The following is a 23,042-nucleotide window of genomic DNA, read 5'->3' as shown; positions in this document are numbered from 1 at the left end:
AATAGCATGACAGGAATAAAATAAAAATATAACGCAAGTACCTTAAGGACAGAGAAATACATAAATAATAAATATGATGTTACATTACAAAATGTCAACCACAGAATAACAACGAAAACCTCGAATTTACTTACGACAGTACTCAAGTACAGCCGATGGAATTATGAACTGTGCGTTACACGATGATAATAACGCCACAACAAATGACGTTGCAGGTTAAATGCTAAAACCTTCCTAGATCATTAGATACCAATATGGTATATTCCCAAACGTGATCATGCTTAAATTCGTATGGCTGGTGATACATGCACACACCTCCCTACTTTTGAGTTCATATGATTCCCAAAGTTTTTGTTTGTTAATTTGATCTCTCTGTTTCTAATCAATTTATAAGATTTGAATATCTGTTTACTAATGTCGCCTTAATTCAGTATAGATACATAGTTCTAGCGAACATATTAAGTTCTATGAGTATGCTTGCTTTCAACGACTGCATACATTTTTCGATGTAATTTCATTTAGTATGCATAACTTCGATATTACATTGTTTAGTGATTTTAAGCAAACTAAGCCTTCAAGACTAATATGACCTATTGTCTGTAAGTGAAAGTTGATTGAGAAGATTTATTACTCAAAATGTTATGTACCCCCATTACGTTATGAAATAGCTAGTTTACTCCATTGTTTGTGTTTGATATTTGGTAGAATGTGTCATTCATTCACAACTTGTTGTCGAGCCGGTGTTTTTGATGTATAGCTTGATATACTCTTCCAAAGAAAAACAACTGTTTAATATTACAGACCATTTGTGAACTTTAGATTACTGTATGCTTTGTGTGTCGCTTGATGACCTCTAAGTATATTTTGTTGGGACACTCATAATCATTTTTTCATTCAGTTGTGATCCGGTCATATGAATTTTACGAAATAATGGTTGATACATAATCCTAAATCCCCATATCTTAAAAAAGTTACAAGGCGGAGTGTGTCATTAAAAGTCAAACTTGACTGATGATTTGAAACATCAAACATGCAATTCGATGACACAACAGTTGTCTTTCTAAAACTATTAGGCCATATCCCGACCAAATACCGATAACGAAAATCATTAACCGGTTATCTGAACCTTTTTGCACTTTTAATAGTTTTGATATAATTTATATTGACATCGTATAAAAGCAATATCACTTTTTTTAACTTGATCATTTTGCTACGAATAAAACAATTATCCAGTATATGAGACGTTTAACCATGAAAAAATCAACATGAAAACACTGTTTTGTATCGTTTTGTATCATCATGAAACAAATTAAAATAAGTTCGCTAAACAACGTGTATAAAAGCATACATTCAACATTGTTAAGCAGATAAAAATGTTTAATTAAGTTGTTAATTTCATTTTATCAGAGGATATTGTTTTAGGGGAATTAAACGGTATCAAAATGCAAGAAAACTTGTGTACATAGAGATAATAGAAAAAAAACCAATAAAATATGGAAACAATGGCATATTAAAGTAAAAACACAACTTGTCCTAGTTCAGAGCTATTTTACAAAAAATATGGCCAGTGCAGCTTCAATAAGGCTGACCAATAACGTGAACTAGTTCTTTTTTCACATTCAGATACATTATCAAGAGAGTGTGTGCTGCTTAGCGTTAAAACGGACTATGCGGATGACCCACTTAAATAGATACTATATTAGTTATAAGATCATTTATTTAGAAATAGTAACAAATGTACAACGGGTTTGTGTCTCACAAATGCGTATTTGACTGTCTTTGATCTTAGACAAAAAAATAATATCTTCAATTTTGTTTATTAAAACATTTTTATTTGCATATATATATACATATATATATATATATCATATTTACAAATCAGCAGATAGAGTAGTTTTTTACTTAATGTACTTACATTTAGGTTCATGACTCATTTTTGAAACGATGTTATTTATGTCATTGTTTTCTTCAAAACACTAGGTTTTGACATTAATAAAAACTATGTATCGTTTCAAAAATGAGTCATGAATCTAAACTTATGTACACATTTTAGGTATCATAGTTTTTATTGATGTCGATACCTAGTGTTTAGAAGAAACCAATGACATTTTAAATATGTACATGTACTTGTTTTAACGACTAAATGGAACCTGAATATACATTGATTGTCAAAATGCGCATCTAGTGCAGAAACAATGTAACCGTTTTTATGTTATCATTTAACTGCAGTGCATTTTTATTATCTTAAGTAAAATAAGAAGAACATCACATCAAGTGTTATTGAAGAAAACATAAAAGTCATCAATGGTAGCATCTGCTATATTTAAAAACTAATTACATTTGTATAACTTAAACACAATGTTTGTGTCTTTAATTCTTCGTATCTCTACTATTTTCTATTTCGCAATACGGAAGCATTTCTTTTTCATTAATTACAGCATATATAGTTTCCAGCCCTAATTTAGTTGACCGATCATTACCAACTGATGTTATTTTGAACCGTTGTGCCATGCGATGTTCACCAAATGAAGGTTGTCTACTTTTCAAAGAAGATATAAACCGTTGTAGGGTTTGCCTATATTTCCAAACGGAAAATGCAGCTACAAGGAGAAGTCCAAAAGCAGCAATACAAGACATGTATATTACAACATCTTTAGGTTTCTGATCTGAAAACAAAATCAAACAAATCTATTTTCAATTAATATTTTGTCTGGTGACAATCTTTAACAATAATGGCACCCGTTAATGGTGCTTGTATAGATACGAGAAAAGGTGGTGATAATGAAGAAAACAATACTACAGAGACATTACAGTTTGCACTAAACTAAATATTTTCCGTAAGATGAAAGCTGACTGACCTATAAAAATTAGGACAAATGGCAAAAGCAAAAGGTTAAGCTTACCTACTGTAAACTTTTAATTTTCGATTTCGATTATCCAAATCTCAATCCGTCAGTAAACACATGTTACTTGTTATCGTGTTTGCATATATGCATACTGTTTTTTACTCGTAAGACGTTTTCGGATGTACATATTTGCAACATATTAAGAACTTGTTCTTGACAAGTATTCTAATGGGTATTACCAGTATTTCGGCACATCTTCTCGTGGACTTTTTTTGTTTCCCCCATTTAAAGCTGAACTCATACGGACAAGAATAGAGAGCACTTGAAAACAAATCATTACTTGAATTTCAGATTTATTGACGATATTCTGTCTCTCAATTATCAATATTTGAATGAGCCCTATCTCACGTATCCTAGTGAACTTAAGATTACGGAAATTACCGAAAGCAGTAGACCTGCTTCATATTTTGGTCTTCTCCGCAATATTGACAATAATCGATAGACGACTTGAAACTTGAATTTATGACATATGTAAAGATGTAAACTTTCTATGATTCATTGTATCATGTTATCATGTTAGCCATGGCGTTGTCAGTTTGTTTTAGATTTATGAGTTTGACTGTCCCTTTGGTATCTTTCGTCCCTCTTTTATCACATCTCAGTTAATATGTTACGCTTGTGCGTGGTACCCCGATACGGACTTCAATAACAGGGGTGTGCTTCTGACATAGTTAAGACTCTAAAAAAAAAAAGTTATCAGCTGGAAAAACGACGAAACTAAATTATGGCGGATGGTGCATGGATTACAGATAATTATATCCCTTGGTATCCTCGATTTGTGGTTCATTCAATTTTTGTTTGTTTTTGTTCGATCTTTTGATTGGCAACGTCCTGGTCGATTGACGAGATTTGCCCATCCGTTGACTACTGTCGCACGGAACGTGAAAAAGGACTTACAATTTGTACCTTCTTTCTTCATACCCTCTTCCGAAGTCTTTCTACTAGCTGAAAAAAATAATACAAATGTATACTGCCGAGAAAGTTTATTGATGACTTTGGCGCACAAACGACATTGCAGAACCGGATGTTATAAAAACTGAAGGTTGTTCTGTAACTTGTTGGATTCCAATTTTGATATCTTAAAATGGTATTTTTGTTGATTTCTGCATTTTAATATGACGAGCGAGGTCCTAGTTAACTGTAGATATCAGCAACATGTATGAAAACTAATACGTTTACAGAAATTAGAAATATATGAAACGTATCCGAATAAAATAATTGAAATTAAATTTTTGTTTTTATCGACGCAATGATATACTTTACACAAGAGTAGTATTGTGTCTATGCGGTTTCGTTCATGTCATTATGGTAATTAGTTTCCATCTAATCAGAAATTTGATTAATAATAGGAACGATAAATGTACAGGATAGCATACATTTCCCTATGAATGTTGATTGTTTCTTTGGTAGTTAACGCATTTTGGTTGTATAAAGCCATAGTGCTTCCGTGAGATTGTTTTGAAAAGTAAATGAAATAGCTTACCAGTACAGCCTATAACATGATCACATCTGAAAAAATAAGTGAACTATTATTGCATTCTCTGGAAAAACAGAAATATCTACCTTGCAAACACTGGAAACTGGATCATTTTATTATGTGGACGTTAACCATAAGGACTCGTTATATATATTTATTATAAATTCACAAGAAAACGTACTCGAATTGTAAATAGCAGAACTCAACCAATAGATTTAAATAAACACAAAATAACAATAAAATGAAAACATTTATCTCTTATCATCTTAATGCAAAAGTAGTATACCGCTGTTTGGAAGTTATAAATCGCTTGGGTTACAAACTAAAAATGAGGTAAACACATCAACTATAAGAGGAAAACAATGAAACAACAGAAACACTGAAGTTCAACAAAAAAAAAACACAAAAAAAACGACAATGCAACACACTCAGAAACGAACTATAAGATAACAACTGCCATTTTCCTGACTTGGTATAGGACATTTTAAGAAAAAATTGGTGGGTTGAACCTGGTTATGCGGCTTGATTAGAAAAGCTGGCTATGGAAGTTTGGTGTTATTTTGTTATAAAATGTTGCTATGTGAATAAATTCCTAGTGTTCCAACCTTGATTTATGTTCTACAAGTAGCATAGATTTATAATTGTGAAATTAAATGACGAAGCAAATGTAAACGAACCTTATCCACACCTATAAAACCACAGAAACAAGTAACAAAAATTTAGTCTTACAATTGTAATATTTCTTGTTTGTAAAATTATTTTTCTTTGATTTCTAATTTGCATAGACACAACTTTTAATATGTTATATTCACTCAGACTATAATTATATTGAAGGTCCATGTGACAATGACCAAACCAAAACATTAAGTTGTCGATAAAAGGCATATTTTTCGAAAATTGGAGAATGTTTAGAACTATGTTGAACACTCCACTTGACTTTTTCAATTTTCTGTATCAATATTCAGCAAAGATTAACATGCTTAAAATTTCCTTTAACAAAATCGCATGCAAAAGAGAGGCAAAGATACCAAAGGGAAATTTAAACCCATAATTAAAAAATAAACAGGCAACGCAATAAGATAATAAATCAGAAATATATATTTATTGAACTCAATTTAAACAACGAAAGCAGTCAGAATAATGGTTATAAAGGAAACATTAAGGTGGTATCTAACACCTTGACTTCAATTAATTTGGGTCGTTTTCCGAGCGTTTTTCATAAAATTAAAAAAATAAATATTTACTTGAATTCTTTGAAAAAATATCAGAATTTTTAGAAACTTAAACAACACACTTTATGGGAACAATTTTCATAGATATAAAGCAGTTTAACACGCCCTTATTTTGGAAATTGGGAGGCTTAAAAGAGGGACGAAAGATATCAGAGGGACAGTCAAACTCATAAATCGAAAATAAACTGACAACGCCATGGCTAAAAATGAAAAGGACAGGGTAAGCAGATCCTGCTCCATATGTGGCACCCATCATGTTGCTTATGAGATAGAAATCCGGTAAATAGTTCGGTAGGTCACATTTATGAAAGGGACGGGGATTGTAGTTACGACGTAAGGAACATATCTGATATTTCCTTAAGAATACAACGTGATTAAACTTTTAGTTATTTTACATAGTTATCTCCTTATAGGGGTACATCCCACACTAAAGTCACTTAAAAGTAGTTTTTCATTCAATTTTCTCCCATAATTTGAGGTGTTTGATTATTTTTGAGATTCATTATGTATATGTCTTTACCACGTAAAAATATTCTTTGATAATCTTCAAACTGTTTGAATAAATTGAAAGCAAAATACCTTTGACTACCCTCACATCGGCAAATGAATGCACATCTGTTGCCATACAAGCCTGCCTCACATGGATGACATGGTTTTCCTTTTCTAGATGTATATCCTACTTCACATGCTAAAAAAATGTGAAAAATATATAAACAGTCTGTTAAAATATGTTTTCATCTGTTTGTGACAAAGTCTAAATATATATATATATATATATATATATATATATATATATATAAGTGCCTAAAAATAGCAGCACATGACATACAAATCTATGGGAGTGATGATTAATCAGTACAGAGATTAATTCAATTACACAAATAAAATTATAGATTGCCTAACAATGTAATTTTAACACATTATTTAGTAATATAAGAATGTTTAAAATATTTACAAAATGATGAAAATAAACACAATATTTCGCTAGACCAACTAGCTTTATCAAGCGTGCATCTATCCAGGTGAAATCGGATGTAGATGATAAGAAACTTTTGCAGCTCAACGTATGTGTTGCACTTAGCTGCCTTGAAAATAAGAAAATTTTGCAGCTCAATGTCTATTGACGATGGTTATTGAGCCGAATATTAAATTTGTCCAGTATTTCTCCCACATACTGAATGCCACAAGTGTCACATGTTAATATATAAATTGAGTTCTAAAAACATCCGTGACAAATTAGTGACATCTGTTTTAGCAAAGCAGCCTACTCCATCGCCCGGTTGCTACAAACAATGTGGTCGAAGGAATTGTTTGTGTTGTAAAGCTGCCAATACAAGCAGTTCTTTCATCAGCTCCGTTACTAAACAAAATTATACCATCTACTCTCATTCCAACTCTAAAACGGAGAACTCAATCTATATATTAACATGTGACACTTGTGGCATTCAGTATGTGGGAGAAACAATGGACAAATTTAATATTTGGCTCAATAACCATCGTTCATCGTACAAAACCAACAAAAACTGTCCTCGCACAAGACATCTTCGTTCAACGAAACATCCTTTTGATAATGTTACTTTCCAAATTATAGAAGTCAACACCGAGTGGGACACCACGGCGAGAAGAAGAAGAGAAAACTTTTGGATCCACCAACTCCACACTTTAGAACCTGATGGTCTTAACGAAAAAGACGAGAAAAGATACAGGAAAGATTAAGAATAATTTAAAACAAAGCATCGTCCTTTTTATCCCGTAATATTGGCCAATGGACGTTGCTTACTTCAACTACCAATTATGTATCTTCAAGGCAGCTAAATTCAAGTGCAACATAGACATTGAGCTGCAAAATTTTCTTATTTTCAAGGCAGCTAAGTGCAACACATACGTTGAGCTGCAAAAGTTTCTTATCATCTACATCCGATTTCACCTGGATAGATGCACGCTTGATAAAACTAGTTGGTCTAGGGAAATGTTGCGTTTATTTTCATCATTTTGTAAATATTTTAAACATTCTTATATTTACATACTAAATAGTTTGTTAAAATTACATTGTTAGGCAATCTCTCTCTCTCTCTATATATATATCACTGCCTTTATTTTTAACATGAATGCACATCACTTCTCAATATATGAAATTCCTTATGATAAAATCAATATTTAGACTCGACTGACAGCAAAAAATGTCTGAATATAACTAGTCATGTTATTTTAGCCTTGACCACTTTACTGTACGTTAAGGCTCGAACTGAATTATGAAGTACTGCATATTTTTTTTATCAACATATACAAAGATTTGCCATATTAAGACAATTCAAACGCAATTAAAATTTCAGCTAGATCATAGGTATAAGTTTTTATACTTTGCTAAAATGAAGATTTCACTTTGCTCTTTGAAAAAATATAATAAAAAGGATGGTTCACCGTGCTATTGTTCAAGCTATGAATCGTTGAAAATTGTATACATTTGCTTAGAATGATCATGCAAAAACACATTGTGTTCATTAAAAAAAATCTATGAAATAGAATTTTGAAATAAATTGTGAGAAGATAGGTTTTATTATATGTTTTTGAAAATAAAAATAAAAATGGTGTCACCAAACTTGTTTTCTAGCCACAAGTAAACGTTTTAAATTTCCCTATCAGACCAGTATAATATTTTTATTGAAAGAAGGACGAATGATACCAGAGGGACAGTAAAACCCATAAATCAAAATTTAACTGATAATCCCGTGGCTAAAACAAAAGAGATAAACAGACAAATAATAGTACAGAAGACACAACATAGAAAACTTAGAGTAAGCAACACGAACCCCATCAAAAACTGGGGGCGAACTCAGGTGCTCCGGAAGGGTAAGCAGATCATGCTCCGCGATGTGGCACCCGTGGTGTTGCTGATGTTATTACAAACCCGGTAAATAGTCTAATTCGGTAGGTCACATTCGTGAAAAGGGAAGGTATTGTAGTTACGACATCAGGACCATAAAAGAGTTATCTCCCCTTAAAAGGCTCAATTAAAAAAAAATTGTAAAACACAAGTATTTGGTATTTGTTTAAACATTTTGGATAATGCAATAAATTACAAAGTTTTCTTCATATAAATAAACAGTCTAACCAATAAAATGGCACATCTGTCTAAAAATTTGCAGATTTGGGCAATTAACTAGACTGATAGTACAATCCAAGATGGCGGAATACCATGAATCTACCTTAGGTCTTGTTTTAAAAAGTTATGAGTCTTAGAAAGAGAATGTCATCAATTCAAAACATATTTAACTAATTTTCCCTGTAACTAATAAAACAGTGTAATACAATAAAAAATTTCAATAAATTTATTTCTTTATAAATTCTCTGGTAGATGGACACGAAAATAAAGTACAACAAATCACCTCTTTAAGGAGAATTTAATTTGATACACCACATTCCAAGTATAAAAAAACCCCAAAGAGACATCAATCACAAATGTCATAATTAAGTAAACTCAAGCAACGAGATTCCTAAGTTACGAACTGTTTCATCCCCACCTGTCATTTAAATGCTATTTCTTTAAGAAGGCCTTCTCATCTTGTCGACCCTCGTTATATGGATAAATAATCATACCATGGAATGACCCCTATTACTAGACAAGTTCAAACATTGTAAGGCATGGATGAAAAAGTAAGAATGTATATCAAGATCAAACAAAACATGGAAAACTGAAGGACAGATAACGCCAATGCAAATAAAAGATATAACCGAGTTAAGTTTGTGGAATATATTGTTGAAAAGGTGTAGTCATAGTAGCGGTATGTCAATGAAGCTCATATTTATAAAAATGCGATGCAAGTTTTGACACAAAATACTTTTTTTCTTCTTAAAATGTCCTTTACCAAGTCAGGAAAATGGCAATTGTTATCTTATAATTCGTTCTGTGTGCGTTGCATTGTGGTTTGTTTTTTTGTTGTATAGATAAACTCATCATAGATACCAGAATTAAAATTTTATATTCACCCCCAGACGCGCGTTTCGTCTACAAAAGACTCATCAGTGACGCTCGAATACAAAAAAAAATAAAAGGCCAAAAAAAGTACGAAGTTGAAGAGCATTGAAGGGTATGAAGACAAAACAAACCAACATCAAAAATCCAGTACATCGTCAGGTTACATTACAGAACATCTTTTTCAAGTGAACTTGTTTTTTTAAACAATAATTTAAATATTTTCCTTCTTATTGCAAATTTACCTAAAATTGACATCAGTAATAATATTTTAGGCGAACACGTGACAATATTGATTTAAGATGTTCAGGACAAGAAAGTTATCCCGAATCAGAGGATGTTTTATTTTCAAATAAAAAAAAAAATGTTTTTTTTCTAGAGGGGTTCACTCTTAGATTTTGGCGCAGGGCTTTAACCTTTGATCTGAGCCAAGCTAAGTTTTTAAAAAGATGCATCCTCACATTCTAACAAAAAAAAGACACTTAGTACAGATTTGATAGTCCTCGCAGTCAATATACTATGTCCACAGTGTAGATACTATTCTGTACGCTATCCGGAAGTCGCGATTTTCGAAGCGATGATTTCCAACTGGCTAACAGGACGGTTTTGCCTACGGTAACTTTTCTCATCATTTGTTTACTCCTATATCTACAAAGTGCTTTTTACATCTTCAAGGTATATATAGCATCATAAATATGAGTAACTGTAACAAAAACATGCATTAGAATATAAAATATACGTGTGCATCACATCAACTTGGTAGAAAAAAGTGAAATCGATGGACAATTTTGCTCTCGTAGTACAAAGCAAATAATCTTTTATTGCAAATATTTGCATCAGTTTACAGTTAAATATATACTGTTTCAATATTCTTTTCGTATTTAAGTAGAATATTCGTATTTCCCATAAAAAATATGTTTTCCTTGAGTATCCCAAAATAAATTACTGTACGATCAGTCTAAAACTGACTGTATTCTAGAAGCGATTTCAGATTTTCTGACTGTATGACCAGTCGTGATTTTGAAGAAAAAACAACAGCAATTTAAAGGTATATACGTGTATATGTGATATTATGAACTATCCAGGGAACTATAACGTGTAATTACTTTCATCAGACAATATAAATATATTTCTGATGAATTTTTTAGACGGCAAAATAATTGTATTTTTGTTCCATCAGTCTTATTTAACATGTTTAAAATAAAATGCCTAAAAAGTAATACATGATTCGCTTGTGGACTTTGTAATAGTGTATCGTTACAGTTATCTGTTTAGCTATTACATTTTTAAAGATTATTTACACCGTCCGCCGTTGACCAATTGATGATAACATAAATCAAGCTTGTCTTTTAAAATAACAAAAAATGGATAGACAGCTTTGTGTAGGGGGATAATTCATGTGATATAATTTTGGTAAGTTTACAGAAATAGAAGGTCCATAATGCATTAATCGAGTAAAAATAGAGCAATTTCAGAAAACTTTAATGATTGGTTAAGGAGGTGTTGGAAATACCTGATGGGTGCCCCCATATAATGTAATGTTCAAGTCCGTATCTTATATAAAGTATCCCATAAAAGATTTTTATGTCATTATCATTTATGATAAGGAATCCGAATAAGATTAATTAATAGTTATATCAGTGACGGATTCAAAAAAAGGGGATCCGGCAGTTTTAAACCCTTTTTTAACTATCAATTCATTTGTATGGGAACATATTTTTGGAATCCCCTTTTCTCCTGGATTGGACCCCTCTTCATTTAAAAATGGCCGGAACCCCCAATGTATATTAAGTGGTTTATGATGAGATGCGCTTACAAAACCGGCTAAACATATTGTACCGGTCCAACGGACGAACGGAAAGACGGACTTCTTTATCACTATAACCCCCCGCTTGACAAAGTGGTGTACAATTGAGTTTCAAAGAGACAGTTTTCTCATTTGAATTGTTTTACATTGTCTTATCGGGGCCTTTTATAGCTCACTATGCGGTATGGGCTTTGCTCATTGTTGAAGGCAGTACGGTGACCTATAGTTGTTAATGTCTGTGTCATTTTGGTCTTTTGTGGATAGTTGTCTCATTGACAATCATACCACATCTTCTTTTTTTATATAACTCTACATCTTAAACAAAGTGAAAGAACTGTGATCAATTATAGGTTACAGTACGGCCTCGAATGTGTGTAAATACATGCATTTTTATATAACAACTAAATCTGTGTGTTTGTACAATTTTAAGTATAACGGAGGACATTTCTGAAACTTATATACTAGTATGCATCAAACCTTCCTCTTATTTTAGCAACATTTAAACATCCTTATACTTAATGTAGTAAGTCGAGTACACCCTATCAAGCTAAAACATGTTTCATAAGTTTTCAGGATGTGAATGTATTGAAATATATTTGTGTTATTAAGAAAATGCCACCTTCTAATGTATCGTAAATAACTTTGAAATCACCACTAGAATACAGTGACATAAAGACTGATCATACAGTTTTAAAATAAACAAGCGAGACTGATCGTACAGTGAGAAATTCAAACAAGTGTAATTTTCTTATTTCTGGCTTCAAAGATCTGGTTGAAACTTTTACCACCACTTGAAATATACTTCATTGAGTTAATTAAGTCTGGTTTTTACGTTAATTTGTACACTAAGAGGGTAAAAAGATTGTTTTTAGGTTCGCCGACTGATTTTTCTTAGTGATGCACTTGAAAATCTCTTGATTAAGGCAAAGACACGAATATTGAATGTGCGGAATTTAATTCTAAACCATTTGAGAATATCGATGTCGGCTGAATTAATCATTAAGCAATGTACAGATGATCAACTTACCGTTTAATTAAGTATACCCATCAAATTTAAAATGTGATCCAAAAAGTTCTCGCTTCGAAAATCGCGACTTCCGGATAGCGTACAGAATAGTATCTACACTGTGATGTCTATTACTAAAAAAGGGTTCAAAAGAACCCTGCATTTATATTTTATGTAAAAGACATTTCTAACGGAAGTGCACAGCCGATAGTCAAAAATCATTGAATAAATGTATGCTCCCTCTTTCTCTTTACGGCAAAATACGTCAAGTTACGGCGATTTTCGTCCGTTCGTAAGATGTTGAAAAACCTCTAATATTAAACATTTTGGCAGTTACGTACCAAAATCTTTGACCAAATGCTTAATGTATGTGTGTTTGTTTTTTGTATTCATCATTGTTCCGTTCTATGGTGAACACATCTCTTAGATAAGTGTAATCGACAATGCAAAAACATAGACGTGTTAGATAAATTATTACTTTTTGACAAGCAACAAACGAGAGACGAGAGACTATAAACATTTTAAAGGGGTCGTCTCAAAAGACATATTGATGTTTTCTATCGTTTACATAGTGCATTATGTGAGTTGTAACCGCTGCATAAAAGTCTTGTGTGGTTTTAGTTGTCAACCAAAACCTGGGTGTGAATACGTATACAGTGCATATGTCTATATACGGAATAAAACTCTTCCTGTGGAGCATTTTATTGGCGATAACTTGTATAATATGTACCGTCTACAGCCTACACTACGTGCAGGTCCTGGCCATCAGCCTTGCAAGGACAACCATTCGTTATGCGAAGGTCAATGCAATTGCGGAAATATTTCCCACAACAACTGTATTATATACCATCAAAAGTATGTGACACAATGAAGGAAGAAACATCAAACAACAAATAAAATAAAATCGAAAAACACGAATACAATTATGTTCAAAGCCAAAAGATTGCCAAGGCGATGTTTGAGACACCATTTGCATATGATCGCATAAACAGCAGGGGCCTGTTTATCGAAGCTCTCTCTAACCAACTTAGGACATATCTTAGTCCTAAGTGGGGTTATCAATCATGTCCCAACTTAGGAAAAACCTAGAAATTGTCCTAATTTTAGTTATTTTGGTATCCTAAGATGGGTTAAGAATGTTCCTAACTTTTGGATATATTCAGGATAGTTATTTTATAAACACATATGGCTTGTAATGCTTTAGTTTTATGTGTATGGCCAAGGGGGGAGTTGGTTAGTTGTTGTAATCTCTATCCATCGTTTTTATATTGCACCCTTTTCAGTTCTGCCTTTTTTTTATTAGTTTATCACAATTATTTTTCACATAAATTGCCATCCGCCGTTTTGGTTTGCGAAGTTGCTCATCCTGTGTTTTTTTTAAATACCAAACTTCTTTCCTGATTTTTTTTCAAAATTGATCCATAACCCCCACCCTCCACCCTTAACAAATCACATGGTAGCTCCCTTTATGCATATTTAATACCTATCCCTCTTTTCAGCAGTACCATTGGTTGCAACATTTGTCAATTTACCAAAAAGCAAAGATTAACTCTTTTCCACGTCGTCCAGGATAGTCTATAGTTTTGCATCTGTAAAATTCGAATTTAGTCTCATGCCCATTTACACACGTAGTAAAATAGTTATAGTAATGATCGATACACGAGATTTGCCTTTGAACTTTTAAGTATAAAACGTGACTCTTCGAATTCAGCTCACTCAAAGCATATAATGATTTTAGCATTAACATTTTAATTTCTGTTCACATTTAGTTTTTCTACTCTTATTATATAATGTTCAATCTTGTGTTAAGATAAATGGCAATTTGACTGATCGTATCTTATGTCCTAAGAAATTCTTAGGACCACCGATCTCAGGACATAGGATACACAGGCCCCTGGTGCCATAAATTTCAAAGGCTTTTGGTATTCACTCAGAATCTGATTCTGATTAAATAAACAGAATATCCTAGTATAGGACTCATTTATGTTTGTTAACATATTGCTATGCCATAAAAATACTATAACTTTAAAACAGACGTTGTAGTTCATGACATTTAGTTTGAGTCCGTTTCACTGAATTGCAAAACATTATAGTCGTGTAAGGTAACATTGGTGGATATAGAGTGTACTATGGAACTCCCCTTTGTCTTCCGATTTAAAAAAAAATAAAATTATGTGATCGTATCATAGTGTTCCAGTTGTTGGAACACCCTTCCATTCCTTTTTAAATTTGATGGATCCGCGCCTTTGTAGCAGTTTTAAAACGTTATTATTGTACGGAGTAAATCAATAATTAATTTTACTCTTTTGAGGTGGTCCATACTTAATATGACTCAACTATAGACTCTCGACTCCCAATTGTCAACAATAGTTATTTATCTAACATGTATATTAGTCAAATGTTTAGACATGCTGACATAGGTTATTTATCACTTTCAAATTCACGTTGTTGTGGATGAGAATAAAGACCATTGCTGCTATTTGATTAATAACTTTATTTTTTTCTGCTGAAACTAACGTTTTATTTTTCCACAATCTTTTGATAAAACTGACAAAGCAATGAAAAGAAACACAATGAGATAGTAATTACCAGAAAGGAAAGATTATACAAATTTTTTAGAATAAAATTAAAACAAATAATATGGATTAAAGCAAATTTAAAATGTTGTTTTATGTCCAAAGTCATAATGCGTTGTACTTAGGAAATGAGGACGAAATTCAAAATAAATAGAGGAAGTGCAAGTTATTGTCATAACCCAGACCTGGTACCTATGTAAACGGAAACAATTGTGTCTGTTCAAAAATGTGTTTGTGCTATTTTTGATGAAAGTATTATTTGAAAGTTTTTATATGCAGTTGATTTTTTTTGGTCTCCTAGAATTTGAAAGAGTATACTTTTGAAAACTCATCTGTTTCGATTCCTTTACACCCACTGCCTTTAACTATTTGGCTTTGAGCGTTCCTGATGAGAGTAAATTCCAAACAATAAGGTGGACGAATACAATAAATGACGAGTTGTCTTCATTCGTTATTGATTCGGACTTTCGTATGTTTTGTTCTGAAATCACGTGTTTCTCTTGTTTAGATGCAACACACGCCTGAAATACAAATTTACAATTCTGGTTGCATTAATCTTATGTTACAGGAATTGCACGACTTTTGAAATAGAAACGACTGGCTGATAACCTTTTCGGTGAACTTAAATTTGTTTTGGTGGAATTTTGTTGCTTTACTTTTAGTTTTCATTGACCCTTAACTCAATCTTTTATTTTTTTCTCACCTTTATCTTTTATTAAAATCATAAACAATATATATTGTTTAAAAGAGTTTGGAACAAATGTTCGGAACAAAGCCTAGTAAAAAAATGAAAACAACATATTATATAAATTTTATGCTTCCGAATCGCTTTTCTTGACTTACCTGAATCAGTAATGCTCAAAGCCAAACATTTGAAAAGCAATAGGAATGTTCGATCGATCTATTGTGACTTAGTGCCATTTCATTAAGTTATTGTACGAAAGCAACGATTAATCTTATAATTTTACACAAAGGAACTTGTTGCAAAGGTTTCGAAAGGATCATGATTCATAAAAGATTAAAAGGTAATCCTTATTTTCATTATTTCACGATTAAGGTTGAGGTGGAAATCATACCACATCTTCTTTTTTTTTATTCAAACGGGACACTGGACAAGTCCAAATTATTTTTAATCAATGAAAGTAAAGGTATGAAAGGTTAGAATTGCAAACAAGAAGTTTACAAACAAGACGTTTTATTCCAGAATACAAGTCGTTTTTCGAAGGGAAATTTCGAAATACATTTTACGCAGGGATACGCTAGGTAAAATGTTTTGACCAAAAACAACAAACATTAGAATAAATTAATTACAATTAATTCCGAACTAAAATAGTAATTTGATAAAGTCAAAATATGTCAGATCTCGCTATTATTAGACAACAATCGTTTTAAGGTTAATTTCGTCTACCTCACAAAATCTTGTTAGACACTATAGTTCAAACTAGTTTTACTTATAATCAGCATCTAGATAGGTGCTTTTAGTTTAGCCTGGTTACATAAGGTTGTCTCAATGAGATGCTCAATACATTTAAAAAATCTTTTACTTTGTATATTAAAAAGTTTGTGACACTATAAGAAGTGGTAGTTCGTACCTTTCATTTTAGTTTAATTGATAACACATTTATATGAACTCGTTTACTGTCCAGTTGGAAGGTGAATAAAGTTACCTGCCTGTTTCTTTGTTACCTTTGTATACTTATCTTACACATTCATGCATGTTCTGATTTGATCAATACACGTGTACTGCATGCATGTTGTATGACAAAAAAGGCTAAAAATCCCCTTTCTTTGTACTTTAAGACTTGAGATTTCCCATAAACAGAACTGTTAATAACAACAACAAAAAACGATTTAAAAATGATTACTGACCTCATCTTCTTTTTTTTTTATATCAGATATGACAAATCATTGGAATGGGAACAACTTCGAAAGTTCAATATCTGAGGATTCTCTGTAATAAGAATTTCCCACTAACTCATGGCCCTTTTTATTTTCATGTCAAATTCATAGATTTGACTTATGTTTAAAAAAGGAAAAAAACTTGCATATCAAAACAATACCTATGGTGTATGGTATTTAAAACAATCAATATTCCTCCAATGGCATATGACAGAGGACTGGCTCCCAGAACCTGGGATGTCATATCCAACTAAGTTAGACATCACGTGACTTTTGTGACGTATTCTGGCCACCATTTTGTATTATATTTCCCCATATAAAATGCATAAATGTTCAATAAAGTTTAATTTTCTCATAAACCTGACCAGTTTTCTAAATTTTGCAAATCAATCCTTGATATTCAAACATGTTTCTATCAAACAATGTTGGTCCTAACAGTTTAATTTTTGATTAAAGTCGGTCATTTTAGACTTGTAAAAACATGCTCTTTTCTCGTCATTTCTCCGTCGCCTCCATGCTAAATTACCGATACCCATGTCTACTTGTACAACAAATAAAGAAATTCCGTACATTAAAAACAAACTTTGCAAATCGATTAAGTATATTAAAACATATATCTGGCGAAAAATACTACTTAAAACAGTTAAATTCAAGTCAAAGTCGAACAAATATCAATTTAAAAAAATGAAAATTTTCGGGATTTTTCAAAATGGCGGATTATGAATATCCCATAATATGGAAATGTTGCATCAAATCAAGGATTTGTATAATAAGACTCTCCTAGATTATTTTAATATTTTCATGCAGAATCTCTGATGTTTCTGTTCTTTTCATTGGTGATATTTCGAGATGATTGATTTCAAAATTTCTTGATAAAGAAAAATATTTTAAGTCAATTAAGTGTGACACGGGAACATTTATTTGACAGATATCCAGGATATACTGTTACCAGAAAATAGTTTACAATAAATTTAAATTAAATTTTTCTCTTCTTTTTTTAAAAGTGTTTTTCTGTATATTTTATCTTTCTTTAGCAATATATTGATACATCCCTTTTAGAACAAAAAATGTTTTCATCCCATGAGAGAAAAAAAAACAATGCCCGAAAATAATATAGATAAATATTCTATACCTTTAAAATTTCATCCCTTTATAGAACAGGTGAACTCTGACTTGGGTTGTAATGTTACATAACAATATAGTGTCAGGTAGACGTGCAAACCAAAAGCAACCAGGTGACATTAAACATCATGTGTGTACATTTATTACCAGAATTTAAATTTTGCGATATACAAAAGTTTTCCTAAATGTACAAATAAACTTTCTCTTAATTTCCGGTTTCAAATCAGAAGAAGTATCTATCATAATAAGCTTTAAGAAAATATGAATATTATGAAAATGTCTTTAAAAAAATAATTTTTTGCTTAAAAGATTTTCAAATATCTTTATTTTTCCATAATTATTTTAAAGAAATATTATGATGCAAATTTAAATTAAAATGGATTTTTTATTTTATTTTATAGGAAATTCAACGAGATTTCATTGCATATAATTAAATTTTTTTTTTTAATTCAATGTTTTAATTAATTAAGCTAACTCCAGGCATTCAATGAATCGATATAAAGTTTAACATTTGTAAAAAATATTTTATTGTTTACATTTCGACAGAGACATATAATACAAGTGCTCTGATTTCAACAATATTGTATACTATATAATATCTATTGACAGAGTTATCGGTCCTGAATAGGACTGATATAGTTGGGTATGACCAAGTTATCCAGAATTGACAAACAGGCAAAATGTACCCACCTTTTTATATTTCTTGCTTTTTTTTATTATTAAAAATTAAATGTAAAATAAGATTCCTTCAATGATCACAGTCATTCATCTTTCATTAAATATTTTTTTTTTACATAAATATACTTATTTAAGAATTTACACCCATGTGTAGGGACTATTCTTTTTTTTTTAATGTTCTTCTTTCTGGTTTTCGCTTTCCGACTGGGTCGAACTAGCGGTGTCACACTTCCAATGATACAATCCTATCAGATGTTTTTGTTTGAATATTGAAATGATAAAAACACAGATTAAATTTGGTCTCGTATTCAACAAGAATATTTCCGCAAAAGTTTTAGATGTAGTTACAAACTCCTTGTTTATAATCGTGAACAATTTAACTTTATGAAGGCCCACACTGATTCATACAACAAATACACGAAAGATTTAATCGTCAAAATGCTTGACTTTTTTATGGAAAAATCATTTGTGTAGTTTGATGTAAGATACGCAACTTTTTCTTGAGTTTGTTACAAATATGAAATACCTTTACACTTGTTGTTTTGTTTTTCATAATTTGTACAACAAAATGTTTTCTGTGAAGTGTCAGTTCCATTAGTGGTCTTGAAACTACAACAAGAAAAAAGACAATTTTTATTCTGGTTACAAAAATACAAACACAAAATTATTTTTGTTATCGCAGGTAATTTTATTTTTATTTACATAGATCGCATGTTCTATCAGTAATGCATTTATGGAGGATTTTAAGTATGATATCAGTTGAAGTTTACAGACACACCAGTGTTAATCTGTTACACGGATTTTCCATTTATAATATCAAAATAATGGTTGTCATTTCCTTTTCTATAACCATCACTAATTGCAAAAACAATACTGATTTTACAAGACATAAGTAATTCTAATGGGTGTCACAAGTGCCGCAGAAACTATTTGTCTTTCGGATCATGTGGTGTCCATTCCAAATTTCAAGTAGTTTTTCTTGGATTAAAGTTATAAAAACACGGATTCTTGTAAGAGACAAAAATGAATATGTTATGTAAGTATATATTCTTCTACTATAAAATCAATTAACTCACGTTACATTTTCTATTTTACAATATCCATCTTCGTCTCCATCTGCAAAAGTATGAATATAATGTATTCCAAATATTAAAAAAAATAGTTTTGACATATACATGTCATATTCTGTATTGGTAATTCGTTATATGAGCTCAAAACGAACATTCAAGGATTGTTAAGCAGACACAAGGAAATACTTGAATTTCCTGTTCCGGATTACGATACTAGGAAATAATTATTACATTAATTTAAAAAAAACTTGAAAAATATATATTCACAGTTATAGTTCAAAGTGTCACTTTAGAATAGTGAACATTAATTATGTACAACCATATTGTAATAACGCACATGAAATGGAAACAACATGATTTTTCACATAATCTTGCCTCCTAAAAAATTCTGTTTATGTATGTTAGTTTTTAAGAAAAAAGGCACACAAATGGCTGAAAAATGACAAAAATTTTCTTTACGGTTATAACTCATAAACGGTCAAATTACAATTTCCACAATTTGATTTATATCTCACAAGTCATGATTACCTTTTAATGTTTTTTTTTACTATCATAGTATTCAAGATTATAGGCAAAAACTCAACGAATGGTAAAATATCATAGTTTAAGGGCATGTACTAGTACTCCAATATAGGACTGAATAACGATTCAGCCTTTATTCTAAATTTTGCCCATTAGTTTCATATGATATTATCTTTGTCGAAGTTTGCTGACTACGGACAAAGACAACAGAATACAACCGATGGAGGAAGTGAACAGAAATTTAACAGAATCTTTATGTTGACCATAAACAGGATGCGTATTATTTTTTTCAAAGTCACATTTGAATATTATACATTTTGGATATATCTATTATTTCCTTTGAATTAAATTAAACACGGTAGTGAAGTAATATTTTCAAGATTCATGCAAAAGTTTGATAGACAGTGTTTTAGAAATCTATACAATATAAAAACAGATGCCATTACAATCATATATATAAGCTTAGTAAATTAACATTCTTAGACATATACATGTTTTTAACCTCATCAATTTGTTTACAAAATGGTCTTTGCCAACAGAAACTACATGTTTTCATATCACGTATCCTCAAGTACCATACTGTCTGCGGCCTGATATATGTTCACTGTCGATCCGTTCATTTTTAATAAAATTGGTAGATAGATATAAGAAGATGTGGTATGACGAGAAGAATTTCCATATACATTTTGTCTGGTTTTTAGTAATAAATGCATTACATTTTTTTTATGAAACACCTGTCTAAAATTGAAATCGGTATAATGAATATGGAATAAGAAATTTTTCTCAATTCCCCAGAATATTCTGAAAAAAATCTATAACTCCTAATACATTGGTTGCTTTTGAAAATTTCTTCATGGGAACAATTTCTATTGGCTTTTACATACTTGATTTGATACAGTTCAACCTTCAGTAAAGAATAAAAAATACAAACTTCAGTAACTAATATAGACTAATTTATTTAGAATATGAAAAACTTCCACCTATACAATTGACTTGCTACATGTGACTATACTGACTGTGGTATAAAATACAACAGCCTTTCAAATATTGATTAAAGATATTGATCTATTCACAACTTTAGAAGCCGTATCAAATCCCATCCTCCTTGCAAGATCACAATTTTTGAAATTATGAACCTCAATCATATACATTAATAAGAACAGATGGCAACGTGACTCTTAGAGATTTAAACAACTGCAGATTTGATATCCCATTAATTTTATTTTTTATATATTGCTGTTTTACAATTATACACTGCATAATTTTCGCAGGTCATATATTACTAATAAAATAAGCACTCAGGTAACCTTTTTAAAACAATGTATCAGCTTATATGTTTCATATATTGTTTTACAACAATAATGGATAGATGCTCAGGTTATGTCTTTTAATATCTTTTGTTAATTGTCATATTGGTACATGTAGGAGTGTTATTTTTCTTTTTGGTATTTTTCCTTATATACTAGTCTACAACAGAAACGGTACAAGGCAATGTTTTCTCCATATATAATGAACTTGGGAACACTGTACTGAGATAAATAATTGCCCCGTTGGATTTTTTACAGAGTGTTATTTTCTCAGCAAAACAATTGATTTAAGACAAAAACGCGAAAAAAAGTTTTTTGTTATTTCAAAAATCTTACTTCACCAAAAAATTCAAAAAACGATGTTAGATCTTTAAACTTTTAAACTTAAAGGTTTTACTTTGTATAAAATACATCTTCTTAACAATTCAACTCTCTTTTTTTAGAGATATATGATATTCAAGGATATGTTAATTTGTTAACGTAATGGTTCCCAGATATGATCTCTATGATCTCATCAAGCCATAACTTGGGAATTTTACCAGTATAGAAAAACATGGTAGCGCGTACTTTTAAATTTTAAAAAGTCCAAAAGGGGAGGTAGATTTAATATAAAATTTAGTATAAGTTTATTACCAATGTCATGTAAACTGATCGGGCGGAGCTGATGCTTTAATTTGCATAAGGACAGTCTATTTGAAGATGTGTGTGATAAGGATGGTGGCCGTTATAATTATAATTGATTTCTAGTCACCAGTCAGTGTCACCAAACTGACATAAAAATGAACTGAGCGTATGATATGGGACGAATAACTGGGCACTTCAATGATGAGTTTATCTTGAAACACCTGTCTATAGATGGACTGGTCTTAAATAAGCGAACTGGATAAACCCCGCCCGGTCAAGTGAAATAAATCAAGTAATAAACTCTTAGGGCATATACATTTTCATTGGAAAATTTTACTGTTTTGTCTATTTATTATATTTTCAGATACATTTTAGTTCAAACGTGCGTATCGTTTCTTTTGTTAGATAGTATATAAGTATACCTCCAAGTAGTAGACGTACAGCCGTTTTCCTGTTCATAGTCATCATAGTCTTCTTTTGTACATAAATCAAACGGTTGTTTTTCTCGTTTGAATTTTGTTTTTACATTTTGTTGTGTCGCTTGTTATTTCGGTCCCTCTTATATTTCATTATAAAGTAGGGGTTTGCTCGTTGATGAAGGTTATATAGTCGCTCGTTGTTATAGACAGATATCCCTGTCATTTGGTCAATGATGGATAGTTGTCCTATTTTCAATCTACCTACTTCTTCTTATATTTATAAGGGACAATAATGTGTCACATGGACCTATAAGTATGATTGCATATACAACAAAGAAATTATTTAATCTATAAATATAAGAAGAGGCAAAAAGACAACAACCTTATAACAATATTTAAGGTATCCGACCCATAATAAAAAATC

The 23,042-nt window shown here is 31.2% G+C and overlaps 1 protein-coding gene across 1 annotated transcript; it reads right to left on the bottom strand.

The window, feature by feature from the left end:
• Positions 1-1,890: 1,890 nt before the first annotated feature.
• LOC139483985 (uncharacterized) lies at positions 1,891-22,664 on the bottom strand. Its single transcript, XM_071267704.1, has 7 exons — positions 22,622-22,664; positions 19,753-19,792; positions 19,203-19,285; positions 6,195-6,303; positions 4,390-4,415; positions 3,813-3,851; positions 1,891-2,666 (listed from the first exon to the last, which is right to left on the bottom strand). Exons 1-7 carry the CDS (start codon positions 22,662-22,664, stop codon positions 2,371-2,373), a joined length of 636 nt encoding a protein of 211 aa, XP_071123805.1. The 3' UTR covers positions 1,891-2,370.
• Between the last annotated feature and the right edge of the window lie 378 nt (positions 22,665-23,042).

The sequence above is a fragment of the Mytilus edulis genome, chromosome 8, assembly GCF_963676685.1.
Source record: "Mytilus edulis chromosome 8, xbMytEdul2.2, whole genome shotgun sequence".
NCBI classification, from domain to species: Eukaryota; Metazoa; Mollusca; class Bivalvia; order Mytilida; family Mytilidae; genus Mytilus; species Mytilus edulis.
The sequence above is the reverse complement of the archived record's forward strand: the minus strand, read 5'-3'. Positions and strand labels throughout refer to the sequence as shown.

Excerpts from the sequence above, each read along its gene's own strand:
- LOC139483985 (XM_071267704.1), bottom strand. The coding sequence starts at position 22,664 with ATGACTATGAACAGGAAAACGGCTGTACGTCTACTACTTGGAG. Across the intron at positions 19,286-19,752 it reads TGTAAAATAGAAAATGTAAC|TTTCAAGACCACTAATGGAA; the intron begins GTGAGTTAATTG and ends TTCTTGTTGTAG. Across the intron at positions 2,667-3,812 it reads AGAGGGTATGAAGAAAGAAG|ATCAGAAACCTAAAGATGTT; the intron begins GTACAAATTGTA and ends TTTTGTTTTCAG.